The sequence below is a fragment of the Aethalodelphis obliquidens genome, unplaced genomic scaffold, assembly GCF_003676395.1.
Source record: "Aethalodelphis obliquidens isolate GAN/ISIS:26980383/991018 unplaced genomic scaffold, ASM367639v1 scaffold47, whole genome shotgun sequence".
Lineage (NCBI taxonomy): Eukaryota > Metazoa > Chordata > Mammalia > Artiodactyla > Delphinidae > Aethalodelphis > Aethalodelphis obliquidens.
Window position 1 is genome coordinate 480857 of NW_020837991.1, and position 25202 is coordinate 506058.

Genomic DNA, 25202 nt, shown 5'->3' on the forward strand with positions numbered 1-25202 from the left:
TGCTGTTTGGTGGATGAGGCTATCTAAGAGGCTTCTGTAGTGTCACTTTGTTTTTGCTGTTGAGGAGTGCCCCATTGTGTGATTATGGCACTGTTGGTATATCCCTTCTCCTGTTGATAGACATTCGATGATTTTTGAGTCTCTACAGCTGCTCTTATCATGCTGTGTAAAAGTCCTTCAGTGAACACGTGTTTTTCCTTTTGGGTAAATAGTTTGAATTAGAATTTGCAGGGTTCTAGGGTGGGTGTGTGTTTACAGTTTCCCAAGGTGGTTGTGCCATTTACATCTGAACCAGCGTGTATGAGAGTTCTAGCCGTTTCTTGACCTTATCAACATGAGGCGTGTCAGTCTTTTTAAAAGCTTTAGCTACTCTGCGGGTAGGGTGGGGTGTTAATTTGTATGTGCTTATTGGCCATTCATAGCTTCTTTTGTTGCTTTCATTGTCATAATAGTTTTCAATTTAAAAACTTACACTGATAAAATTGGATGAAGTGAGTGTATTAAAAATGTTTTTGAAAATATACCTACTTTGATTAAATTGAAAAAAATTAGAGGAAATCATAAATGTAATGATTTTAGTTGCAAGTATCATTCTTTGTGTACCTTGTTATTTTCCAGATACTATGCTGTGTAGTTTCCTTTCATTTTTTTTTAGCCTTGTGAGCCATGTTGATGTTGACAAAAAATTAATCAGTCGATCTAAGAAAGAGATAGAAAATTTTATTCAAGCGAAATTGAGGATTATAACCCAGGAACAGAATCTCAGAAAGCTCTGAGAATTATTGTGTTCCTTACAAGTCAAGGCTCAGTTATGTAAGTTTTTTGAGACAGAGGGCTGTACGTTAAATGATGTGTTATTGACAGTTTACACAATCCAGATCTAAGCATCATCATGGCCTCTTACAAGAGGAAGAAGGAGGGTTTTCTTTGAGGGTGTTGTCTTGTTGATGCTAGGAGAATGTTGCTGTTTATGGTTGAGCAGGTATTTTTGCTGATAGGGAAGGCTGATCGATGCATAATGCAGGTAAACAATGTACCGTAGGGGGCAGAGAGGAGGCCAAAGGACAGAGAAAGTTTTCCTATGTGTAAATTTTTCTTTTCTTGCCAGGAAATGTGAATTGTTTTTCACATTGAGTGGAAAAAGTTGTCTTAAAATTCCATTTTATAAGCGTGGACATAGATACCACAGAAGTTTAGCGATTTGCTAAGGTGTCATGACTAGTGAATGACAGGTTTGCTGACTCCAAACCTCTTCCTTTTCTTCCTGTGCTCTGTGTGGCTCAGTGTAATAGTTCACCTGATGGGAGCAATGACAGCGAACAGGCAGAGGCAGTTCACATGTGGGCCAGACCCAAGCAGTATTTTTATTTTTTATATTTATTTTTATTACTTTGAAACATTTTTTGGCTGCACCGTGCAGCATGCGGGACCTCAGTTCCCCAACCAGGGATCCATCCCGCGCCCCCCTGCAGTGGAAGCGCGGAGTCTTAGCCACTGGACTGCCAGGGAAGTCCCCCCAAGCAGTATTTTTAGAACCTGTTAATTTAGTTAGCATATGTTATTCTTTGCGTCCTGCTGGAGAGTGGTACCTTGAGAGGGGGAGGTGGGCTATAGAGTATGCAGATTGTGATCCCTATGACAATAATTAAGATGTCTGAAAAAATAGCCAAAAGGCCATTTGTTTTAAAACAAAAATGTTTTGAAGCTACAGAAAGGCATAAACAGAAAAACCCTCATCATTTAGGAATAACCATTGTTAATGTTTTTCATGTATGGTCTTCCAGGCTTTCAAAAATGCAAATGTTTACTAACAATACTAATTATGATGCCAGAACTGGTCTCAGTGGTTTGTATCTTTTCCACTCATAAGGTTGCCATGTCTTCTGTGTTGAATATTCTGCGATGCCCATTTGTTCTGTTGCTTTGGGGAAGTCTGTCATATGGAAAGGGAATCACTTTTTTTTTTTTAAAAACAATTTCCTATTGTTGACCATTTAGGTTTTAGATAGTTTTACTATTATAAATAATTTTTAATTACATTCTTGAAGATTATAAGTCATTGGGTATAAGAATGATTATTAGGAAGAAGTTCTAGAAATGAAATTGGGTCAAAAGCACGCACATTTTCAAGCTGTCTGGTCTGTGTCCTTCTTATTCTGAAGAGTAGGTGGCACAGTTCCAGTCTAGCCCCTTAGACATGGTCCTTGTCCCCACACCCCTCAGAATGGGGAAGACTTTGTGTTTAGACTTGTTCTGGCTTTTGCCATTAGAAAATAAAGCCCAGTAGGAAAGAACTTGTGTGCTTTTTCACAGTAAATTTGATTACTAGAACAATGCTTAGTGTATAATAGGTCCTCAGGAATATTGGTTGCATTTGACTGGCAAAAGATACCTCCTTTAAAAGTTTTTTAAAATAATAACATTATTGAGATCTAATTCATCTACTGTAAAATTCAGTCTCTTAAAGTGTATGATTTAGTGATTTTTTTTTTTGTATATTCACAGAGTTGTGCAACCACCATCACCACTATCTAATTTCAGAACACTTTCACTCCAAAAAGAAACCCTGTGCCCCTTAACAGTCACTCCGCATCCCCCACTCCTCCCAGCCGTTGACAACCACTAATCTACTTTCTGTTTCTAAAGATGTCCCTGTTCTGGACATTTCATATAAGTGGATTTGTACAGTATGTGGCCTTTTGTGTCTGGTGCTTTACACTTAACATAGTGTTTTCAAAGTTCAGCCAAGTTGTATCATTCATGTTGTACTTTTTAAAATCGCTAAACAATATTCTGTTGTATGGATACAGCACATTTTGTTTAATTCATCAGCTGATGGACATTTAGGTTGTTCTCTCTTTTAAGTTACTATGAATAATGCCGTTATAAACATCTGTGCATAGGTTTTTGTGTGGACATACGTTTTTATTTCTTATGGGCGTATGCCTTGGAGTGGAGTTGCTGAGTTTTACGGTAACTCTATGTTTAATGTTTCAAGGTATAGCCAGACTGTTTTCTTAAGTGGCTGTACCATTTTACATTCCCAGTAGCAATGTATGACAGTTCCAGTTTCTCTGTATCTTTGCAAATGCTTGCTACTGTTCATCTTTTTTATTATACTGTCCTAGGAGATGTGAATTTCCCTGATGACTAATGAAGTTGAGCATCTTTTCATGTGTTCATTAGCCATTTGTATATCTTCTTTGAAGATGTGTCTGTTCAGATTTTTTGTTTATTTTAAAATTGGGTCATTTATCTTTTAATTGTTGAGTTGTCAGAATTCTTTCTTTATTTGTATGTCTTACATCAGATACAAGATTTGGTAATGTATCCTCCCATTCTGTAGGTTATTGCTTCATGTTTACAAAGCAGGTAGACTCTGCCTAGGTGATCACATTGGGTGTTGTGAGAGCCAGAAGCAGGGGTAAAGGTTTTAGGAACTTCACAGAAGGACGCTGGAGACCATTAGCACTGGCAGCCTGGACACGGGGTTTGTAGGACAAATCGTCTGTTTAGAAACTGAGCAACTGAGTGGCGTGATTTCCAGTGGGTGGGTGTGGGCCACTGTCACCAGGTGTGTGAGTCAGCACACAGCTAGGCTGTGGGATCAGGGCTCAGCCCATGGTGCCTTCATACCTGCTACTGAGATAACTGGTAACCAGTTTCTGTTTCATGAATTACAGGATATTGAAGCCAAAAAAGAAGCACAGAAGGAAAAAGAAATTGATGAACAGGAAGCGAATGCCTCGACATTTCATAGAAGTAGGACTCCACTGGATAAAGATCTTATTAATACGGGAATCTATGAATCTTCTGGAAAACAGTGCTTGCCTCTGGTTCAGCTCATACAACAGCTTCTTAGGTAAATAGCATTAGACATATTTTAATTAGGAGGATTATTGGTTTTCATATTAAGATAGTGAGATCGAGTACTAGGGTCTCAAAAATGTGTTTAGTTGTTGATGAAGTACTTTGAAAATTACCTAGGATAGACTTTAGAGTAGATTCTTAAATGTAGGTGAGAGGAGAGGTTAGAATGTATGAAGTAGAACTGGAGATTCTAAAAGTTTTCACACAAGAGAAAATTGGAGTGTGTGATAAACCTAGGATGAGGTTCTTAGCCTCGTTAGTAAGCAGGTAGATACAAGTGAAAATCATCATGGTAAGATTGTTTTTTTTAAACTGGTTGTGTCCTTGCCTCATTCTATATATCATAGAATTATATCTATTAGTTTCTAAGACAACTTTCAAAAGCTGAAGTAAGCAAAAGAATGGTGAGCGTTATTGTCAAAGGACTGATCAGAAGGAGGTAAGAATCAGTCAGAGTCAGAATATACGCAGAGACTCACCTTGGTAAGGGCTGAGGTAGTCAGTCACTGTTTGCTAAAGAATGTCAGCCTGCGTTGCAGTGTCCTTCAGAAAGAGCAAAAAAGCCGGGTGGTTTCTGAAAGGCATTTGTTAGACAAGGAAAAGTTATTGCTCCTTTATGTAACACAGCTCCGCTCTGTGTAAACCCGGCTCCTGGTTTATTGTTTATACAGAGAGGAAAGAGGGCCTGGTGGGTTGGCTTAGGTACCTAAGTCCAGGGCATTGGTGGGCGGTGTACTGGCGTGGGGTGGCCTGCCCTTCACACCTGGAAACACCAGAATTTTCTGGGCTTTTAAAAGAGGAAGTTTTAGAGCTAGTTCCTGACATATATTTTAGTAAATGCTAATAAAAAACCCCTTGTTTCCTATTTTTTATAATGTGGTGATGATTTTTAAAATCAGTATTCACGCATTCTGATCTTCACTATAACAGTCTGAAATAAAGTGAATTAAGTCAGTGCAGCTGTGGCAGTGACAAGAGCTTGGGAATTGTTCCTAGAAAATTGCAGTTGCGCCTGCTTGTCTAAAGCTGGCCACTGACACCTGCCCAGCATGGTAACTGTGGCAGTAGCAGCAAGAGCACTGTTTATCTTGCAGAGTTAATCGAGGGTCAAGTGAGAAAATGAACACTGAGTGTTTTGGAGTGAAAAGGTAAAGGTCTCTGGAGAAGTTTTAAAGCAAAAGCAGTATCTCAAGATGTGATTTTCCGTGTTCTTGACCGCCCCTTCCTTTGCCGAGGAGGCTGTGTCTGGGCCCGCTGGTGTCACTGGCAGAGAGCCAGTGCTGGGTTCTCTGACCTCAGTCCTGTCTTAGGTTACTGTTCCCATGAGGGGCCAGCTCTCCTGCTTGTTCAGACTACTTGTTCCCTTGGTGTGTAGAGACCTGTCCATCTTAGCCTACCTACCCCTGTGCTGTTCAGTCTGGCAATCATTTGCCACATTTGCCTGTGGGTGTCCGGTGTAGCTGAGACACTGAGTTTTTATTTTTTATTAAAATTAAAATTAAAAAACTTAGACATGATTCAGCTATTAGAAAACTTGTAATTATGTTTGGAATAACTTGGCCATATGAATTTACCTTTTCAGCTCTGCATTTTTATGAGACTTAAGTGCAGATCAAGTATTTGCAGTGAAAATTTAGTTATCTGAATTGAGATGTGCTGTATGTACAAAATACACAGTGGCTTTTGAAGACTTTGTGTCTTCAAAAAACTAATATAAATATCTCAATGCCTTTTCTTATTGGTTTTATGTTGAAATGATAATATTTTAAATATATGGGGATAAGTACATTATTAATACTGATTTTACATGTTCTTTTTATCTTTATTTATGTGACTGGTAGACATTTTAAAGTACACATGTGACTCCCTGGCAGTACTTTTCCATTGGACAGTGCTCTCTAGCCCATCCTCGCACATTGTCTTCTGAACCTTCCTCTTTACTTTTGGTTCCTTTGGCATGCAGGGAGGAGTTGGCTCCACAGCAGATTTATAATGAAAATGTACCTGTTTGGAAAATACAAAACAAAAACTGAAACATGGAGTAAATAGTACCTTAAAAATTTTTGGAAAACAGAAAAAGAAAAATGCATGTACAGCCCTCTCACTAACAGAATGCCTATGCTCCAGGGTCCTTTCATAAGCATAGATGATGTGCCCCTCCCCTTGCAGAGATAAACTTTAACATTTATTTCTTACCTTAAGTGTCTGTGACTAAAGGAGACTCAGTGTATGGAGTCTAAATACCTCTTGGCTGATGCAGTTGTTGAAAAATAGTCTAAAGAGTTACATTTTGGAGATTTTGGAGACATTTCCTATATTTTATTCTTTGGAATACAGGTTGGAGAAACTGCAGCTTCCCAAAAGTAAGCCATGAAACAGATTTCAGAGTAACTCTTATGCTGGCAAAGAACCACAGAAAACCATTTATATTTGGCAATAGAGAGCTGTGAAGATGTTTAAATTAATGAACTCTATCAGAATTACACACTTTGATTATGATTCTGAATTTTGTATTAGGGAAATAAGTTAACATTTGTATTGTATTTTATTACTGTCTTTTGCTCCATCATGTATGGCATAAAACCCAGATTCCAGACCTTTTCTTCTATTGTGATATGGTTATCAGGTCAGGTTATCAGGTCGTGGAGCAGAAAGGTGAGGTGGACCACAGGTGAGGCCCTGAGCATCCACCTGCTTTTGTGTGGCTGGGAGTGCTGAGCACAAGCCAGGGGTCCCTACTGCTCTTTCTTCTCAACTCTGTGGACGTGAGTTGATGTGTGTCTTCTGCTCCTGTCCTCACTCCACTGCTGTAGTGGATGAACGCTGGGGGCTGGTGCGATTGACAGAGGTTCTCCTCAAACCTGCTGTTACGTTAGAAATCAAAGAAGTGGAGCAGAATCCTCTTCCGTGGCTTGGTGTTGTGCAGAGGCTCCAGACTCGCCTCCCCAGTGACAGTGCCAGCTGTCAGCCGCTGGCTCTCACCCTTCTGGCTGGGTTGGGGCTGCTGTGGTGGAGCTACACTGACAGAAGTTCCAGGCTCTGCTTCGGCTCTTTTTTTTTTTTTTTTTTGCTGTACGCGGGCCTCTCACTGCTGTGGCCTCTCCCGTTGCGGAGCACAGGCTCTGGACGCGCAGGCTCAGCGGCCATGGCTCATGGGCCCAGCCGCTCCACGGCATGTGGGATCCTCCCGGACTGGGGCACGAACCCGTATCCCCTGCACCGGCAGGCGGACTCTCAACCACTGCGCCACCCGGGAAGCCCATCTGCTTCGGCTCTTTAATTTCACTAACTTCCTTCCTTCTGTCTTCAGTATCACGGATCAGACCTTGTTCACCTGGCGCCAAGACTGTCCCTGGGTGGCAGGGTCTTATCTGGTGTTCCCTGTGCCCTCTAAAATCTGCTTTCTCACTGACTTTAGTTACCTTTCTCGGACACAAACAGGATGTCACTTTCCTTTCAAAACTGGTGGCTCAGCATTGCAGAATCTAGTGCCAGCAGCCTGGCACTCCATCACCTACAGTGTCCACTGTGTCCACTCCCCTTCCTTGTTTTGACCTCTGTGCCCAGGTTCCTTTGCATTCTGCTCATGGAAACAGAACACTTACTACTCTTCTAATTGTACTTTCTTTTCTCCCCATTTACTTACTGATGGTTCATGGCTCAAGTTGGATCCTGCAGTTGGAATTGGATCCTCTGCTCCTTTCCTTGCTGCCGTGTTCTTTGAGCATCTCTTACTCTGACCTGTTTTATTTGTGCCCCCTTTGTCTTCCTTCCTGTAGTTTCTGAGCCCTGGGTATCCCCCCACATGGCCCACCCGGGTGTTTACTTGATTAAGTCTGAAGGCACACTTGTGAGGCAGATGCAGAAATGCTAGTGGGTCTTGTCTTTAAGGATAGTGTCACATTTATATTTGAAATGCAGATTTGGACAAAAAATAATAAGTTACTTTTCCTTCCAAAGGTTTGTACAGGGTTTTTCTATCATTTTGGACTGTTCCATGCAACTCTTAGGAGCACATCTATAAAGCAAAGGGTATCATTCTACCTCTTGTGTCTTCCGTGTGCCTCTGCTCAGTTTTGAATGAGGTGTGCTTATTGCAGATACAGCTGACACACATTTGGGGAAGGAAGCCAGCTGCAGGTCACTTGGGTGTATGATCTTTATTTCTGATTTTAGTTTATGTTGTGATTTTTTTTTTTTACAACTCCTCTCCCCCTTTAAAAACAAGCATAACTTGTTTAATTTTGCAATCCTCTTTCTCCTGCATAGAAACATTGCTTCTCAGACAGTAGCCAGATTGAAAGATGTTGCCCGTCGGATATCATCATGTCTAGACTTTGAGCAACATAGTCATGAGAGATCTGCTTCATTGGATTTGTTGCTGCGTTTTCAGCGCTTACTTATCAGTAAACTTTATCCAGGAGAAAATGTTGGTCAGACTTCAGATATTTCTAGTAAGTTACTTAAAATGTTAAAGTGTCTTGTGTGTATTTTGGCTTTTTTATTTAGGCTTCTTGACATGCCTATTCTGCATGGCCCAGATGTGTAGTTCTTATACTGTTAGATGCACCAATTTTGGGGGATTTCATTTTGCATCCACTTTTTTTGGACAGATATTTCTATATTAGACTCATCAATATTTTTTATTTCATTGTGTTAACATTTAAATTCCTTAGACATGAGAAATAGCATCCTTTATGTTCAGGTCAGTCTTACAGAAGATTTATCAGACTTATTCAACAGGTTAGTTGTGGACTGTTAGAGATTGACATAATGTGGGGACGAAATAGTGACCTAATGTTTGTATGTCACCCTGGTAAGCTAGATGGGTGTAGTAGGAGGAATGCATTATTGTTGAAGGAAGACTGAATCTCAGTTATAGCTCTGGTTTATTAGCTGTTGGACACGGGACTAAGTCTCCTGGGGGCTGTAGATTGCTCACCTACAGAGTTAGGTTAAGAAGACTTGAGGGTGCCTGTGAGAATGAAAATAGGATGATACATAAGTGCTCAGTCCTGTGTACAACGTAGAGTAGAGCACTTTCCACAAACTCCAAAAGGAGTGCCTGCCTCTTTATAAGGTAGTTTTCTCTGTCAGTGATGGAAAGGTTTGCTACTTTTGTTAATTTTTTTTTTTTTTTGCGGTATGCGGGCCTCTCTCTGTTGTGGCCTCTCCCGTTGCGGAGCACAGGCTCCGGACGCGCAGGCTCAGCGGCCATGGCTCACAGGCCCAGCCGCTTTGCGGCATGTGGGATCTTCCCGGACCAGGGCACGAACCCGTGTCCCCTGCATCGGCAGGCGGACTCTCAACTACTCCGCCACCAGGGAAGCCCTGTTAATATTTTTATAGCCAGTATGGTCTAAAACAATTTTGTTACTTCCTGAAAATCGTTAGGCACTTGTAGAGGATGGAAAATTTCAGGTTGAAATCGGTGAACCATTTCAGTCTGAAAGAGGTGACCATCTCAATGTCATAAAATTACAAGAACTAAAAAGCTTTTAAGAGCCATGTAGGAGGAAAAGTTGAAGTTTTTTTTTTTTTTTAAATATTTATTTATTTGGCTGTGCTGGGCCTTAGTTGCAGCACGCAGGATCTTCGCTGCCATGTGTGGGATCTCGTTCCCTGACTAGGGATCGAACCAGGGCCCCCTGCATTGGGATTGTGGAGTCTTAACCACAGGACCGCCAGGAAAGCTCCGAAAAGTTGAAGATTTTTATAAGATTGAAAAATGCCTAACTTTGTTCACTGGGAGTAATTTTCAGGCATTAAGTCTTGGACTTAGAAAACATGTATATTGGATATAAGGTTTTAGAACTCTAAGTTATGACTTTAGTATTTTTACTTGAAGTTTTTAGATACTATATAGTGCAGTGTATAAAAATCAGTATATCCAAATTCAGTTTCTCAAATTATGTGATATAAAAGGAGCCAAGGACTAAATAAGTAAGATTAACCGCTCCTGTTTGAGAAAATTATTATAGGTAAAATACGTATAGATGAGAGTAGACTAGTGGAACGATGAAGTTTATTTACAAAGTAAATTTTAATAGTGCAAATGAAATTGTCTAAATCTTCCTTTCAGGTCCTGAACTAATGGGAGTTGGTTCCTTGCTGAAGAAGTACACAGCCCTTTTGTGCACACACATTGGAGATATACTGCCCGTGGCAGCCAGCATTGCTTCCACTAGCTGGAGGCACTTTGCAGAGGTGGCCTGCATTGTGGAAGGGGACTTCACTGGTACTTACCTTGTTTCCTAAATGTGGACATGTATCTTTTTCCGAGATTGATGAGATTTAAAATTTATCATTTTGTGGTAAACCTGCATGCCTTTACCCCATACATCTTCTAGTCCTGTAGCCCTTTCTCCTTTCGTTTTTTTTAGTTACTGACAGTTCTGTGGTTGAGCAACCTGGTATGGGAGTCACGTCACTGTATCACATACAGTGATACATATAATTGGTGATTTAGAGTCATACCACCATTATTAACACTTCAATAATGAGGTTAATGGTAATTGTCTGATTTTATTTCAGCAGCATAAGAATTAGTTGCCCCTTTTAGGACCTTAATAAATTCCTATATTGCTTAATATTTTTTCAAGTTAATTCTGTGACAGAGTATTGAGTGCCTTTTTTCTGATAATAAGCTTAGTGGCAAACACTTAGTTTTCTCAGTAAAAGACCCTAGTTAATACTTTTGTGTTGAAACACAGTGTTTTTGAAAAGTATTCTTATAACTCAGAGGCTTCTGTTTGATACCTATATTTGTTTCTTTCAGAATGAAAGATAAAATAATCCTGTAGAAATATGCTAAAGGACGAGCATTCCTTATTTTGTGATTTATCAGAATTTAAACATAGCACAAGCTTACAGAATGGTTTTAATAGGATGAACACTTTTGTTTAAATCTTATGCCTTTTTTTTTTCTTTTTAAATGTAGGTATTCTCCTTCCAGAACTAGTAGTTTCTGTAGTGCTTCTGCTCAGTAAAAATGCTGGTCTCATGCAGGAGGCTGGAGCTGTCCCTCTGCTGGGTGGCCTGTTAGAACATCTGGATCGGTTCAACCACCTGGCACCAGGAAAGGAAAGGGACGACCATGAAGAGTTAGCCTGGCCCGGCATCATGGGTATGGCATCTTAACTTAAAGACTTTCACTGAGGAAAGTTTTGTCCTAGTCTATTCTGTTCTTGCCTTTTCATTTGAAAGACTATTTAACAAAGGAAGACCAGTTATTGCCATTTTCACTGATGGTAGTGTAAATGGAAAACAAAGATAATCCAAATCAGAACAGATTTGGGTTATATTTAAGGAAAATTTTTCTGTTAGAAATGGTTGTTACATCCCAAATTGGATTATTTTAGAACATTCTGGAAAACCCTTTCTTGGAAATTGTCTCCAGAAGGTACTGTTGAGGTGGTTAGATATGGTCCCACTTTGGAGGCAGACATTAATATGGGAGGACTTTCTTAAACTCATTGGTGTTATGTGACATGAGTTATGGAGTTCCCATAGTCAGCTGAGCACTTCCCATCCGTACTGTCTCGAGTGCTTACCAAATTGGAATGAAACTTGTCTTCTCAAAGTTTTGAATTTTGATGCTTTTGAATCTAAGTATTATGACTTCCTGAACTCACAGAATTAATTGAAGTTGTGGTTCAACTTTCGTTTTATAGGAAAGCTCAAGCAAGGTAGGCCTTTTCTTATGCCATTGTAGATTGTCATTTCTATAACATAGGAGCTTAAAACGAAAAGTAACAGTTGTCCTGAGGAAAATAACTGACCTTAGGATATTGAGCATAATTTTTTATTTTTTAGTATAGCTAATATTTTCAACGCGATTCATCTACTGTTGTGAACTTAAATGGTCATTTGTGACTTTTGTCTGTTTACTGTGTATGGTTGAAGGCATATAACTTGATCAGCAGTTCAAACATACTCATTGTAAAACCTTTTTTTATTGTGAAGTATAACATGGACGCGAAAGTACCGAAAGCAGCTTTGGGACTGATCACAGGGGAAGCTGTTCATTAAGCAGGACCCTCCCAAACACTGTCTCTGTCTCCCTGAAAGATTCCCCTCTCTGGGCTTGTGTGCTTGCCGCTCCCCTGCTTCTCTTGATCATTTTATCAGATAGACATGTTCCCCATAACAACTTAGTTGTTTAAACATCCTCATGTCTTTTGCTTGGTGGTTTGTAAGGCGTGTTTTAGTACAGAATGCCAGGTTTCCACAGTGATTGTGCCTCATCTCTACAAAGTGTGGGAGTTCTCCCTGTCCCTCCTCTGTGCCAAGAGATCGCATGCCATTTTTTTCCATATGCATTTTGTCCGTAGGATTGTTGTGGCAGCACGCTTGGGTGAAAGGACCGTTGTGGTCTCTCCTCTAGAGTGCCACTTTTGTCTGAATCAGGTGACTCTGCCCGTGTCTGCTTCTGAGCACAGAGCTTTGCCCTGGAAATATTGCACTTGCTGGCACTTCTAGTGCACTGTGGAATAGAAATGGTGATAATGGGCATCCTTGTCTTGTTCCTAAGAGCAGAGGGAAAACTTCCCAGAGTTCGCACATGAAGTATGATGTTTGCTGTAGGACTTTCTTTGTAGATACCTTAAAATATTAAGTTTGTTTCCTTCTGTTTCTGCTTTGTGATGAGTCTTTAATGGTGAATGGATTTTTAAAATTATTTATTTATATTTTATTTATTTATTTTCGGCTGTGTTGAGTCTTTGTTGCTGTGCGTGGGCTTTCTCTAGTTGCGGCGAGGAGGGACTACTCTTCGTTGTGGTGCGCGGGCTTCTCATTGCGGTGGCTTCTCTTGTTGTGGAGAATGGGCTCTAGGTGTGCGGGCTTCGGTAGTTGCAGCACGTGGGCTCAGTAGTTGTGGCTCGTGGGCTTTAGAGCGCAGACTCAGTAGTTGTGGCTCATGGGCTTAGTTGCTCCCTGGCATGTGGGATCTTCCTGCACCAGGGATTGAATCCGTGTCCCCTGCATTGGCAGGTGGATTCTTAACCACTGTGCCACCAGGGAAGTCCCGTGAATGGATATTAAGTTTCATCAAATACTTTTTCTGCAACTCTTGATGATTCTACAGTTTTTTTCCATCCATGTTGTCACAAATGGCAAAATTTCATTCTTTTTTATGGCTGAGTAGTATTCCATCACATATATTTGGTATATATATATGTATATATGGTGTATATATGTGTGTGTGTGTGTATACACACACATATACAAACCACACCTTTTTTATCCATTCATCTGTTGATGGATACTTGACTGTTTTCACCTTTTGGCTGTTGTGACTAACGCTGCTGTGAATATGACTGTGTAGATGTCTGAGTCCCTGCTTTCACTTCTTTTGGGTATATAGCCAAAAGTGGGATTGCTGAATCATATGATAATTCCATGTTTAATTTCTTAAGGAATTGCCATACTGTTTTCCACAGTAGCTGTACCATTTTATATTCCCGCAGGCAATGCACAAGGAAGGGTTCTAATTTCTCCACCTCTTTGCCAACACTTGTCTGTTTTTTAAATAATAGCCATCCTGTTTGGATGAAGTGGTATTACATTGTAGTTTTGATTTGGTTTTCCCTAATGATTAGTGGTGTTGTGCATCTGTTTATGTGCCTGTTGACTATGTGCATATCTTTGGAGAAATGTCTTTTCAAGTCTTTTTCCAACTTTTGTTTTTTTGCCATCCTGTGTGATCTTAGTTCCCTGACCAGGGATTGAACCCGTGCCCCCTGCAGTGGAAGTGCAGAGTCCTAACCACTGGACCACCGGGGAATCCCTCTTTTTCCTACTTTTGAGCCAGATTTTTTTGTTGTTATTGTAGAGTTGTAGGAGTTTCTTATGTATTCTGGATATATATGATTTGCAAATATTTTCTCTCATTCTGTGGGTTGCTTTTTCATTCTGTTGATAGTGTACTTTGATTTTTTTTTGGATGAAGGTTGTCTGTGCATTTGGTGTTTTGTCTAAAAATATCATTGCCAAATCCAGTGTCATTAAGCTTTCCTCCTATGTTTTCTTCTAAGACACACACACACACACACACACACACACACACGTTTTTTTTTTTTTTTGACTGCGCCGTTCAGCATGTGGGATCTTAGTTCCCCGACCAGGGATCAAACCCGCGCCCCTTGCCTTGGAAATGCAGAGTCTCAACCACTGGACTGCCAGGGAAGTCCAAGAGTTTTCTGTTTTATAGTTTTAGCTCTTATGTTTAGGACTTTAATCTATTTTGAGTTAATTTTTGTGTATGGTGAAAGGTAGGGGTCCAACTTGATTCATTTGCAATTGAATATTCAGTTTTCCCAGCACCATTTATTTCTAAAGACTGTCCTTTTTTCCCCATTGAATGGTCTTGCCACCCTTGTCAAAAAAATCATTTGACTATATATTGTGAGGATTTATTTCTGGGCTCTCTATTCTGTTGATCCAAATGTCTGTCATTATGCTGATACCACACTGTTCTTTCTTTCTTTATTTTTCTTCTTTCTTAGGGTTTAATCTGACATTTTTCTAACTTTCTGAGAAATGATAATTGTTAGCATACTGATGTTTTTGTAATATGTTTATTTTGAAAGTTTTCTAACAGAGATAAAAGAGAGAATAATAAAATGAATGTAGAATAAAAAGTATTCACAATCCTGGGGACTTTCCTGGCATTTCAGTGGTTAGGACTCTGAGCTTCCATGCAGGGGGCACGGGTTCCATTCCCCGTTGGGAACTAAGATCCCACATGCTGCGTGGTGTGGCCAAAAAAAACAACTCACATTCCCGAAGCATTCCTACACTTTCTATCTGATTGATTGATTGTATTATTTTAAAGCATATTTCTGTCTTTAAAACATTTTCATACACTTCACCTGATAAGAAGATGATAAGAACTTTTTTGGGAGAATAAAACCACAATCTCATTGTCCTAAGATTAACAGTGATTGATTAATCTTTTTATTAGTGGTTATTTTGAGTCAGGATCTAAACAAGTTCTGTACGTTGCAGTTGGGTGATACATACTTGAGTCTCTTTTTCCCCAACAGCTATTTCCAGGCTCTCCTCTCCCTCTCTTTTGTCAAACTGTTTATTTTTCAAAGAAGTAGGACATCTGTTCTGGAGAATTTCACATTTTCTGAACTTGGTTGATTGCATTTTCTTCTTCAAATCTTAACATCTTCTGTCAGTTACATTTTCTGTAAACTGCTGATACTATGTATAGGCTTAATGAGATTCGGATTCAGTTTTGATGGGTCAGAGTGTGTGCGCTTTTTGTTTCATCAGCTCAGAGGCCTGTGATGGTGGGCGGCCCCACCTTCACTTCTGTTCACATGGACCAGGGAGTTCATGTATAACGTGTCCTCTGTGCAGTCCCCCAGCAACCTTGCCCTCAGCTCTTTGGTAGCATAAGATACAGTTTGCACAGGGAGGATGTGATCCTGGCTTGATTCACCACCACCCCACCCCTCATTAACCATTTTTTGTAATATTAAGTTGGAGTCCTAATGCTTCCAAAGGTGACCCATGAGGTTTTCTTTTTTTTTTTTTGAGTATCATTATGAACTCATTGAATTTTATTGATTTTATGTTTGTTAACTTTTTAGCTTTTCTTTTTTCCTAATATATACATTTAAAGGTAGAAATGCCCTCAAACATACATTTAGCTGTATGTCACAAGTGTTGATTTGTAGTATTTTCATTATTGTTCATTTCAGTTGTCTGATTTCCGTAGTCATTTTTTTCTGGGAATTTATGAAATATATTTTATAATTTTCAAATATGTAGAGGTTTTAATTTATTTTTTGTTACCTGTTTCTGCTATTCATTCGTTTGTTTATTTACTTATTTATTTATTTTTGGCGGTACCACACGGCTTGCGAGATTGAACCTAGGCCCTTGGCAGTGAAAGCGTGGAGTCCTAACCACTGGGCCCCCGGGGAATTCCGTTACCTATTTCTAACTTAACTGCAGTTGTAGTCAGTGTCCCTGCTGTGTAACTTGACTTATTTGAAATCTTTTGAGATTTGCTCTAATGCTTGGTATATGGCCAGACTTGCTATTCATGCTGTTCATGTGGTGTTTTTGTTTTTAAATCATTCTGTGTCCTTGCTGAAGTTTTGTTTGTGGTGACAGTTACAGGAAGAGGTATGCTAATTTCTCATTGTTTGCGGATTTGTCTATTTCACCTCGTAGTTCTTTCACACAGTTTGTACTAGTCATGTCATCTATTGATCTATTGATTCATTGACTTTGGTTTCTGTATACACAGAGTCATTTTTTACAGGTCAGAACTGTAGAAATAATGAGGAAGTGACGCTTATACGCAAAGCTGATTTGGAGAACCATAATAAAGATGGAGGCTTCTGGACTGTGATTGATGGGAAAGTGTATGATATAAAGGACTTCCAGACGCAGTCATTAACAGGAAATAGTATTCTTGGTAAGGCCTCGCTTTTTACTTCATGGTTAGTAGTTTCAGATGTGTTATTTTAAGCAGAGCGTGTGGTTTAAAATAATCAATTTAGTACTGCTCCAGCACCCATACATTTCAATCTGTCAGTGACTTTGGGGTCTGTCCTATCACAGCAAATTCAGGCACATATGCAAAATTTCTTATCATTATGCATTTTTTGTTCCAACACTTGTTGGAACTTGTTCCAAGTTCTGAGTTGACCCAGACAGCCCTGGCAGAGGATGAGAGATCACATTACTGTGGTAACCCTCACTTTGGAGTTAACCTGCCTAATCTATTTCCTACTTGCCATTTCTACTATAAATGCCTAGGCAAACTGTACTGAAGTCATGTTGCTTTTGTTTGTTATGTTTCAGCTCAGTTTGTAGGGGAAGACCCAGTGGTAGCTTTGGAAGCTGCTTTGCAGTTTGAAGACACACGGGAATCAATGCATGCCTTCTGTGTTGGCCAGTATCTGGAGGTGAGGCTGTGTGCAGTGAGCACCAAGGTGGACTTTAGTGGAGAACCTCTCTGGATATTTCTGAGAAGTGGTTTTTACCCTGAAATATTGCTGGTTGGATCTTTTGGGGGAGGGGGTCATTATTAAGTGATAAACACAAAGATCTTTTAGAGATGTTTTTTCATAAATCAATTTACATTTATTCATGTAGTTTATGATGTATTAGCCTTGAAAAATTATTTTAAAATTGTTAATTTGTAAGAAATGTAGACCTTGTTCCACAAAAAAAAAGAGGTTAACTTTTTGTCTTTATGATTTTATTGTAATCCTATGTAGAAATTTGGAAGGACTTACCATCTTGAGATATATATTTTTGGGGAGGAACTATTTAGTAGCATAATTTTTTAGAATAGAAATATGTCCATTCTATATATTCATTAGCATTGGGATTCATATATTGGGATTGGCTTTCCAGATATGGATACAGAGGTAATAAAATTTATTAAGTTATGCCTCAAGGGTAATGTTTGCAGCATTTTATGAAGGGAAAAATTAACTTTGTTTATAAATTGTCATGTGGCTGGCAACATTTAAGATTATTTTCATTAGATCCTTTTCTTTTCCAACTTCTATTTGATTCCCTAAGGAATTTTCTAGCCAAGTGGTTTATCCTTGCTTTGGATTTTCTACCAGACTTATGCATATACTGTCTGCTTTATATCTTCTGTTATTTTGGTAGCAGCCTGATCTCACTATTATAGGATATAGTCTTTATTATGGCAGTATGTCTTGTTTAAGGTTAAAGCTGTTGGTCTTGGTTTAATGTTAATTAACGCTGTTTTCTCATACTACTAATCTCATCATACTAATGTTGAAATTTGTCTTTTGCAGCCTGACCAAGAAATTGTTACCATACCAGATTTGGGAAGTCTGTCTTCACCTCTTATAGACACTGAAAGAAATCTGGGCCTACTCCTTGGGTTACACGCTTCCTATTTAGCTACGAGCACACCGCTATCTCCAGTTGAGGTCGAATGCGCCAGTAAGAAAAATTTTGTTTTCTGCTAACAGATTAGCAGGTTATTTTAGCTGAGCTGTAAGTGCTACTGAGAATAGAACAGGAAGAATCAGCACAGTTATTGGTGAGGAAAAATAAGGATAGTGAGACTAAACCAGTTAATAGAAATAGCTGTGAGCGGCTTTCATTTGTGCTCACGATCTGTGGCAGCACAGGAAGCTAACAGGTATGTAGGAATGTTGGGCCTGTGCGTGGTCTCACTTCTGCATCCTCTAACAGATCGGCTCAACTTGACTGACGTCCCCCTGTGTGCCTAGAAATCCACGTGATGTGGATTGGCTGTTCCTCTTAGGAATGCTGTTCTGTTTGAGCATTGCGTTTTTACCAGACTCAAATCCAATACATTTTGGGATGGCAGCCTTTGTAACCACCTAAAGTATTACATTTTCTCCCTATCCCATATGATAGGTTTAAATATCTCTTCACATATTTTTGCATTTCTCCATCTGTCTTTCACTGACTATCCAACAAGTATCTATCGAGTAATTTCTCATGTGAATTACCATGTTAGTCTCTAACATGGGTGTAGTAGGTGTAGAATTAGGTGCACCTCTGCCCTCAGGTGCTTCCTGTGTGATGATGAGCCAGACATGGTAAGCAGGTCAGGTTGGATGGTGTTAGAGGATAAAATGGAGACATTTGTAAGTGGTTGGGGAAGTGGGGATGGGGTGGAGGGAAAGACTTCATGGAGGTGGAGCCATCCTGAAATTGGAGCCCCAGCAGACTGGGTGTGTGAGAACATCGTTGAGAAAGTCAGCTTCGAGCTGCTTGTGTATGTGTAGGGTCGGGGGAGAAGGCTAGTGGGCAGGGATGATCATGGTGCCTGCTCAGTCTGCTTTCTGGAGCACACCCTTGGTGTGTGTGCTGGGCGCTTTGCTGTCTGCAGAGCCTCGAAGACAGTGGACTTTTCTTCCTCTGAAGACCTGTAGGGGACTTCCCTGGTGGCACAGTGGTTAAGAATCCGCCTGCCAATGCGGGGAACACGGGTTCGAGCCCTGGTCCAGGAAGATCCCACCTGCCGCGGAGCAACTAAGCCCATGTGCCACAACTACTGAGCCTGCGCTCTAGGGCCCGCAAGCCACAACTGCTGAGACCGAGTGCTGTAACTCCTGAAGCCCGCACACCTAGATCCCATGCTCTGCAACAGGAGAAGCCACTGCAATGAGAAGCCCATGCACTGCAACGAAGAGTAGCCCCCGCTCGCTGCAACTAGAGAAAGCCCATGCAGCAATGAAGACCCAGTGCAGCCAAAAATAAAAAAAAAACCCACAAAAAATAAATTTTTTTAAAAAAAAGAGACGAGGGAGTTCTAAATGGAGAGGTTCAGGGAGGGTCTGATCACATTTGTGTTTTAGAAGAATTAATGTGGCACTTTGATGAATGCTCCTGAATGCTCTAAAATCGAAATTTCCAGTAAAAGGACATTGAGTGCATCCCAGATTTGATTGTTTGGGTTTTGGAGGAATATTTTGATAGCACAGTTATTGAAAAAAAATCTGTAGTTATGTAAAAACCGATTATTCTTTGGTGAATCTCACTCATAGCAGTTACAATGAGTATCCCTATTTGCACTGATGGGTGGCATGTTCTTATGGGGTCTGACCTGTGCCTCGACACAGGTCTCCTTTATAGCCTACTGGATCTCAGGTTTCCACGTATCCATCCCTTACTTAACGATCTTGTGTTGTATGTTCAGTAGTCTCTTATTATTATTAATTGATTAATGCTCTAGGGAGATGTGCTGCCCTGAGCATGTTTTTCTTCATGGAACCCTTCACACATGCTGTTCTCCTGCTGGATGCTCAGCGTCTTGGTCTTCATCCAGATTACAGCAAATTCCTTACCGTCCCCCCGAATAGTCGGGGGCTTGTTGCTGCACGGTCGTTCCCCCTGTAGTACTTGTAGCCTGTGGTTATCCCAGTTGAAATCGGTGATTACTTGTGTAAGTGGTGCCTCAGTGCTCTTTTCCCTGTTAGAAGGCATAGCTCTAGTCTTCACATGGTTTCTGTGGAACTGGACAGCTCCATGTTTGAGCAGGTATCTGGAACAATTATATTGGGTTCTGATACCATGCTTAAGATGTGTTGAGTAACCAGAAAGTGTTACTTTTTTTCACATAGATATAGGAATTATAAACCAATCTATGTAAATATGTTAGATGTGACTTTCATATGAATGATCCTGAATTTCACCTCCTAAATGAAGTACTTAGTTTTCTATCTTTTTTTTTTTTTTTTTTCAGTATTTATTTCTGAACAGTGCACTCAGGTTTCTTTTTAACGTTTGCATGTGCACTCTCTAGAGTGGCTTCAGTCATCCATCTTCTCTGGAGGCCTGCAGACTAGCCAGATCCACTACAGCTACAATGAGGAGAAAGATGAGGACCACTGTAGCTCTCCAGGGGGCACTCCAGCCAGCAAGTCCCGGCTCTACTCCCACAGACGGGCGCTGGGTGACCATTCCCAGGCATTCCTGCAAGCCATTGCTGACAATAACATTCAAGACCACAACGTGAAGGTGAGTGAGGCCTTCCCACACTCAGCGTCCTTTGTTTACCTTAGGACTTTGACTTGTGAACACCTTAGCACAGACTTTGGTTAGCTTAGCACAGACTTTGTTTACATACTATTTGGAGAGCTGGTTTTGAGGTAAGAGGCTGGTTCAGTTCAATGTCCGGTGAGGTTTTAGAAGCTACGGCACTTAGTTTAGAATTCTTGACGATGTTGTGAGGTTGGCTCTGAAGTTACCTCCAGCTGTTTCTGTTGCAGGACTTTCTGTGTCAGATAGAAAGGTACTGTAGGCAGTGCCACTTGACCACACCCATCACCTTTCCTCCTGAGCATCCTGTGGAGGAGGTCGGCCGCTTGCTGTTATGCTGCCTCTTAAAACATGAAGATTTAGGTATGACGCTCAATATTGTAGCTGTACTGTAGATCTTTCAACTGACATGTAGTACACATTCATTTCTACCCTGCCCTTTCTTTTAAATATCTTTTACAGGTCACGTGGCATTATCTTTAGTTTATGCAGGTACACTTGGTATTGAGCAAGTAAAGCACAGAACGTTGCCTAAATCAGTGGTGGATGTTTGTAGAGTTGTCTACCAAGCAAAATGCTCACTCATTAAGGTAAATAGATTTCGATTTTCTTCCTTCTGTGCTTCTGGACAGTTGGCCAAGTATTTGTTGTTAAGTTGTTCTTTCATATTTAACTTTGTAGACACATCAAGAACAGGGCCGTTCTTACAAGGAGGTCTGTGCCCCAGTCATTGAACGTTTGAGGTTCCTCTTTAATGAACTGAGACCTGCAGTTTGTAATGACCTCTCTATAATGTCCAAGTTTAAACTGTTAAGTTCTTTGCCCCGTTGGAGGAGGATAGCTCAGAAGATAATTCGAGAACGAAGGAAGAAGAGAGGTAAGAAGGTAAAAGGAGGATTCTTTCAGAGTGTGTCCCCGTATAGGTGTCTGTGGTTGCAGTGAGGCTGTGGGCTGCTGCTCACCTATTGTAGCATTTTCACAAGTGCCATAATGTTTGTTATGTGTATTTAGGGTTAAGTGTGCAAATCCTGCTTATTTTTCCAAGATATCAGATGATGATGCAACTTTGGGATTGAGTGTGTTATCATTTGGTAACTAGTAAATTGATGCTGAAAATACTGTAAACTTTATTAAATTGATGGGGAAAAGGAAGTGTTTTTTTAATCACTTGTCCTGGTAATGAGATATATGGGAACGTTTAATCTTTCAGTAAATCTTGCCATTCTTGTGAAGAAATGTTTTTCTTTGGCAATATTGAGTATTCTGAAACATGGAAGATTGTTATAAAAGGAAACAAAAGAGTTACTGATATTTTCAGGAAGCAACTGTGTAGCGATATGGAAAAGAGTTTTTGTATTAACCAAACTTTGAGTGAAAATACATACTTTCTAATTTGGTCACTTGTGGTTATAAGCAAGTCTACCAAAATATCTGATTATATTCTTATGAATTATATTGATTTATTCCCAGATTAGCTTATTAAGCAATATTAATTACTGAGTTTTAGATGGACATTACAAACAATGCCATGAAAGACTAACTTATTGTAGACGCCATCCTGAATTGATTGTTCCTGAGCTTAAACCACAGCTTATCTGGATCCTGGAGATGCTCTGAATCAGGAGATATGGCAGGAACACTTCTGAGATCCCTTTAACCCAGGTAGCCAGGAAACTCAGAGACTGCCATCTCAGTGTGAGGGAGGGTGGCCCCATCCCCGTGTGGCCATTGCCTCCCTGGTCTCTGAGCTCACACTGTCACCGCTTAAAATTTCTTGATGTTGTGGGTTTATATACTTAATTGTAACATAGAAATAATTAATATTGCTGGTGCTGTGCTAAGTTTGATGATTTACTGGTAGGGCTCCACAGGACTCAGAAGAACTATTATACTCTTAGTTACTACTGTGAAAGGGTACAGATAAAAATTAGCAAAAGGAGAGGTGCATGGAGGGAATTCCAAAGGAAACCGGGTCCAGGCTTCCAGTGTTCCCTCCAGTGAATCACACAGGGTCGTGCTTGGTTCTCTCAGCTGTGACATGTGACATGTGTGAAGGACTGTCAGTCAGGGATGCTCACCTGAACCTTGGTGTCCAGGGTTGTTGTTGGGAGTCAGTCACATGGCCATGTGGGGCCTGCGTGATTGCTCTCAGCTGCCCAGACTCCATCCAGAGTAGACACAGGCAGTTGCCGTAAGTCACAAGCTGTCTGGTTACACCTGTAAAGGTGGTCCTGTGCCTCAGACACACTCTTCTCAGGCAGAACATACCAAGGTTTCAGAGCTCCGTTCGCAGGAACTGGTGAAGAGCCAGTGCTGACGGGACAGGCCTTTCTTTGGGAATTTGCAGGGTTTGAGCAGCCCAGACCTGCTGTGTTAATGTTTTATTGCCTATGTTTATTATTGTGTTGCTGGTTATTTATATTATATATTGAGAAGAATGAGACTGAAAACCTTGAAGAGGACCAAAAGTACGGAAGCAACACCACATATCACATTGCAAATTCAATAGAAATTTCTCTGATTAAAAAGACTAACGTAGTCAGAGGCATCTAATTGATTCAGTTGCACACTGGTGACAGAACCAATGCACTAGTCCAGGGTGGGCAAACTAGGGTCTGGGGACAAATGCAGCCTACCACTTGCTATGTATCGCCCATGAGCTAAGGCTGGGTTTTGCATTTTTAAATTATTTTTTAAAAACTCAAAAGAAGACTATGATTCGTGAAGATTACATGAAGTTTAAATGACAGCATTCATAAATAAAGTTTGCCAGTTTTCATGCTGCAACAGTAGAGTATTTGCAGTACACTGAAATAGCTTGCAAAGGCTAAAATATTCACTGTCTGGCCCTTTATGAAAAAGTTTGCCAACCCCTGGGCTTCCCCTTCTTTAGGGCTTCCCTCCATCGTAACACTGTCACTGTCTTTCTATCCCTGACATGGAGTGGCAAAGTGTTATTACTAGATGTCATGTGAGAATAATTATGATAGTTTTTACTTTTGTAATTTGAGCACTTGACAATGATATTTATGTGTTTCTGTGAATAAAATATATCCTTTACCTTCATGCAAATTTAAACATTTCTTAATTTAAAATCATATTTAATGATTGTTATAATGAATGATGTTTTTAAACATAGTTCCTAAGAAGCCAGACTCTACTGATGATGAAGAAAAAATTGGAAACGGAGAGAGTGAAGAAGCTTGCATCTTGCCTCACAGTCCTATAAATGTGGACAAAAGACCCATTACAGTTAAATCACCCAAGGTGAAGTATTTTGTGTGGTTCTAAGACTGGCTGTGTAGAAGCACAACATACTGCAAGGGAATCCACAAGTATTGTCGCTTTGTTTTTGAATATACAGTAGAGAGTTTGGTGGTTATTAAAAGTATGAGTAACTGTGCCCCAGTGATGCTTAATGCACTTGACTTATGGTGCCCTGGTCAAATTGATAGCTGGAGAAGTGTTTCCTTTTACCTTTATTAGTATATTGTATCATTATTTGTTCACCATTTTCTTCATTCATTTATTCACTCATTCATTGAATGTATCCTTTGTTCCAGAAGCTATTAATATGGATGATAATTTAACTTTGCATGTCAGGTTAGCTGATTCCAAAGTATGTAAGCATACAGATTATAAATTCACTTATAAGCCTATTTATGATGTAGTCGTTTTTATCATAAATTAATTACTAAATTTAAAATATTTTACCAATTTAAACCTAGTGGCATTTATTTATATTTTCTTCAAGTAATTGTTTTAGAGCACATGTTAATATGAATAGGGTTAACTAATGGTGAAAATGGTTTTCCTTTGTCAGGATAAATGGCAGCCACTGTTGAGTACAGTTACAGGTGTTCACAAATACAAATGGTTGAAGCAGAATGTTCAGGGTCTGTATCCTCAGTCTGCACTCCTCAGTACTATTGCTGAATTTGCCCTTAAAGAAGAGCCAGTGGATGTGGAAAAAATGAGAAAGTGCCTACTAAAACAGGTAAATTTGCTAAGAACATTCTTCTCTGTATTGGATAATACATAAACACTTAACGGTATGCATTGATGTTTTGCAGTTGGAGAGAGCAGAGGTTCGCCTGGAAGGGATAGATACAATTTTAAAACTGGCAGCCAAAAATTTCTTACTTCCGTCTGTGCAGTATGCTATGTTCTGTGGATGGCAAAGACTTATTCCAGAGGGAATTGATATAGGGTAAGACTTTATAATATTTTTTTCTTAATTAAGGGAAGCTGTGACAACAAAGCATTGTTTTATTGAAGCCTGGCAGTATTCTGAGTAAAATTCTTCATCTTTGTTTGAAAGGGAACCCCTTACTGATTGTTTAAAGGATGTTGATTTGATCCCACCTTTTAATCGGATGCTGCTTGAAGTAACTTTTGGCAAGCTGTATGCTTGGGCTGTTCAGAATATTCGAAATGTTTTGATGGATGCAAATAACAAGTTTAAAGAACTTGGTGAGTTAAAAATCTGACAGTTAAAAGGCTGTATTAAAATTGCTGTTGATGTCAATGATCACATCAGCATTATTTCATAGTTTGGCTCTTTATTATATATTCTGGAAACTTGCAAATTCTTATTATTGCTTTGAAGACTTTAATAACTTTGTGCATTAGAATGATAATCTAAGCTGCTTTAAGTTTTCTCAAATTCTAAACAAAACTTTCAAAATTTGGCAGAAGATACAATCTTGTAGTATCCTAATATAAAGCTTTTGCATTTTAACATTTTCATGTGTATCACTTACACAATCTATCCTAGAATGTGTATCCTATATTAATACATA

The 25202-nt window shown here is 39.8% G+C and overlaps 1 protein-coding gene across 12 annotated transcripts in view; it reads left to right on the forward strand.

The window, feature by feature from the left end:
* HERC2 (HECT and RLD domain containing E3 ubiquitin protein ligase 2) overlaps window positions 1-25202 on the forward strand; it is a 232145-nt gene that overhangs the window by 74626 nt on the left and 132317 nt on the right. For 9 of the 12 annotated variants that reach the window (XM_027082455.1, XM_027082463.1, XM_027082459.1 and 6 more), the window contains 15 exons: window positions 3684-3862; window positions 8140-8324; window positions 9953-10108; window positions 10811-10996; window positions 16142-16312; window positions 16702-16805; window positions 17676-17826; window positions 20165-20379; window positions 20631-20763; window positions 20863-20990; window positions 21082-21292; window positions 23540-23667; window positions 24224-24397; window positions 24474-24610; window positions 24722-24873. In XM_027082455.1, coding sequence (XP_026938256.1) covers window positions 3684-3862; window positions 8140-8324; window positions 9953-10108; window positions 10811-10996; window positions 16142-16312; window positions 16702-16805; window positions 17676-17826; window positions 20165-20379; window positions 20631-20763; window positions 20863-20990; window positions 21082-21292; window positions 23540-23667; window positions 24224-24397; window positions 24474-24610; window positions 24722-24873 — 2410 coding nt within the window. The remainder of the gene's footprint in view (window positions 1-3683; window positions 3863-8139; window positions 8325-9952; window positions 10109-10810; window positions 10997-16141; window positions 16313-16701; window positions 16806-17675; window positions 17827-20164; window positions 20380-20630; window positions 20764-20862; window positions 20991-21081; window positions 21293-23539; window positions 23668-24223; window positions 24398-24473; window positions 24611-24721; window positions 24874-25202) is intronic. The other 3 variants (XM_027082457.1, XM_027082462.1, XM_027082458.1) reach the window with 2 other exon arrangements.